The sequence below is a fragment of the Gadus macrocephalus genome, chromosome 14 (assembly GCF_031168955.1).
Source record: "Gadus macrocephalus chromosome 14, ASM3116895v1".
Taxonomy (NCBI): Eukaryota; Metazoa; Chordata; class Actinopteri; order Gadiformes; family Gadidae; genus Gadus; species Gadus macrocephalus.
Window position 1 is genome coordinate 5,259,971 of NC_082395.1, and position 1,372 is coordinate 5,261,342.

At 50.6% G+C, this 1,372-nt stretch overlaps 1 protein-coding gene across 1 annotated transcript in view; it reads right to left on the reverse strand.

Moving 5' to 3' along the window:
* The window catches only part of adamtsl3 (ADAMTS-like 3), a 50,964-nt gene extending 49,952 nt beyond the window's left edge, over positions 1-1,012 (reverse strand). The window contains 1 exon segment of the mRNA XM_060072003.1: positions 888-1,012. Coding sequence (XP_059927986.1) covers positions 888-1,012 — 125 coding nt within the window.
* Between the last annotated feature and the right edge of the window lie 360 nt (positions 1,013-1,372).

Genomic DNA, 1,372 nt, shown 5'->3' on the forward strand with positions numbered 1-1,372 from the left:
ACACCATACACAGATATAAACAAAAAGAAAAGAGGACTTCTTCAAGACAGATCTAGGACAAAGCGACAATATAACACTGTTTAATAAAAAATGTGTTCCTGAAGGTTTTACTAGAGGCCAGAGGCAGGACTCCAGAGAAAGTTCAGAAAGTAAAAGTCCTCCCCAGTATTTTGAGTCCACCATCTGGAATCGCTCATTAGCAAAAACCCAGCGGTACCGTCGCTAGCTAAGTACAATCGCAGTTCAGAGGGCGACTGGAGCAAAAAGTTGGAAGGAGTTTATCCTTGAGTTCAACTGGCCTTTATAATAAATGTGTGGAATGGGTAGTGAGTAGTGACTACAAGGATAGTCTAGTGCTTAGGGAGCCTGCTGAACTCAATCGAGGGCTTCTGACTTTATGTAGGTGTCCCTAAGTGTATTAACTAATCCCTATCTGCTCTTTAATGATATATGATATCCATCCATATTCACTGAAAGTCGCTTTCCATAGAGGTGACTTTTAAATGACCAAATTCTTAATAGTAAAATAATTGGATTGTTACTAGTTGAGGATATCACCTGACTCTTAATAACAACCGTAGCACTCTCTGGACTACCTGAAAACAGGTAGTAACAAGGCTTCGGGTGGATTCTCTATGTAAGGGCCACATGAAACAGAGCATGAAATAAGATGTAAAGTCCTGTCTCCATGGGGTAATTCCACTTGTCAGGCACCGAGAGTGTCCTCTGTTGTACCTTTTATACCTTTGTACTCTTGTGCTCAATTAAGGCCCTCCGTGGGGAGGTAGGACACAGACTTGTGAGAATCTCAGACTACTCATTCCCGAGCCACAGCGGAGACACCGCCGAAAGGTGGCTAATGGACAAGGCTTAATGCAGTTCCCCACCGCTCATGTAACGCTGTGACCGTCAGCGATTTGTCCGCTCCGCCGATCCCGCGCTGGCGCCGCGGCGTGTCACCGACCGCGCTCACGCCCGCCGCTGAGCACGCCCGCCGCTGAGCACGCCACATTTGGCGGCGGCGGCGGCGGTGGCGGCGGCGGTGGCGGCGGCGGCGGCGGCGGCGGCGGCGGCGGAGATCAGGCCCAGAGCCATGGCGGAGGGGGTGTGGAGCTGACGCCGGGGCCCTGATTCAATTTCATGCAGCTAATTTGCGCTAGCGTGAAGCAACTTTAACATTTTCCAAGGATAAAGCCCGGGGCTCCTGATGTAAGAGTTGTCTGTCTGCATCTGATGAAAGCCTCTCCATGGGAGGGGGGAGAGGGGAGGGGAGGAGTTTGGGACACAGTGAGTGATGCTTAATGCAGCCTCCAAGACGCTGTTATGTCAGCTGGAGCGAAGCGCTTCTGCTGCTCCCTCTCAGTGACTCACC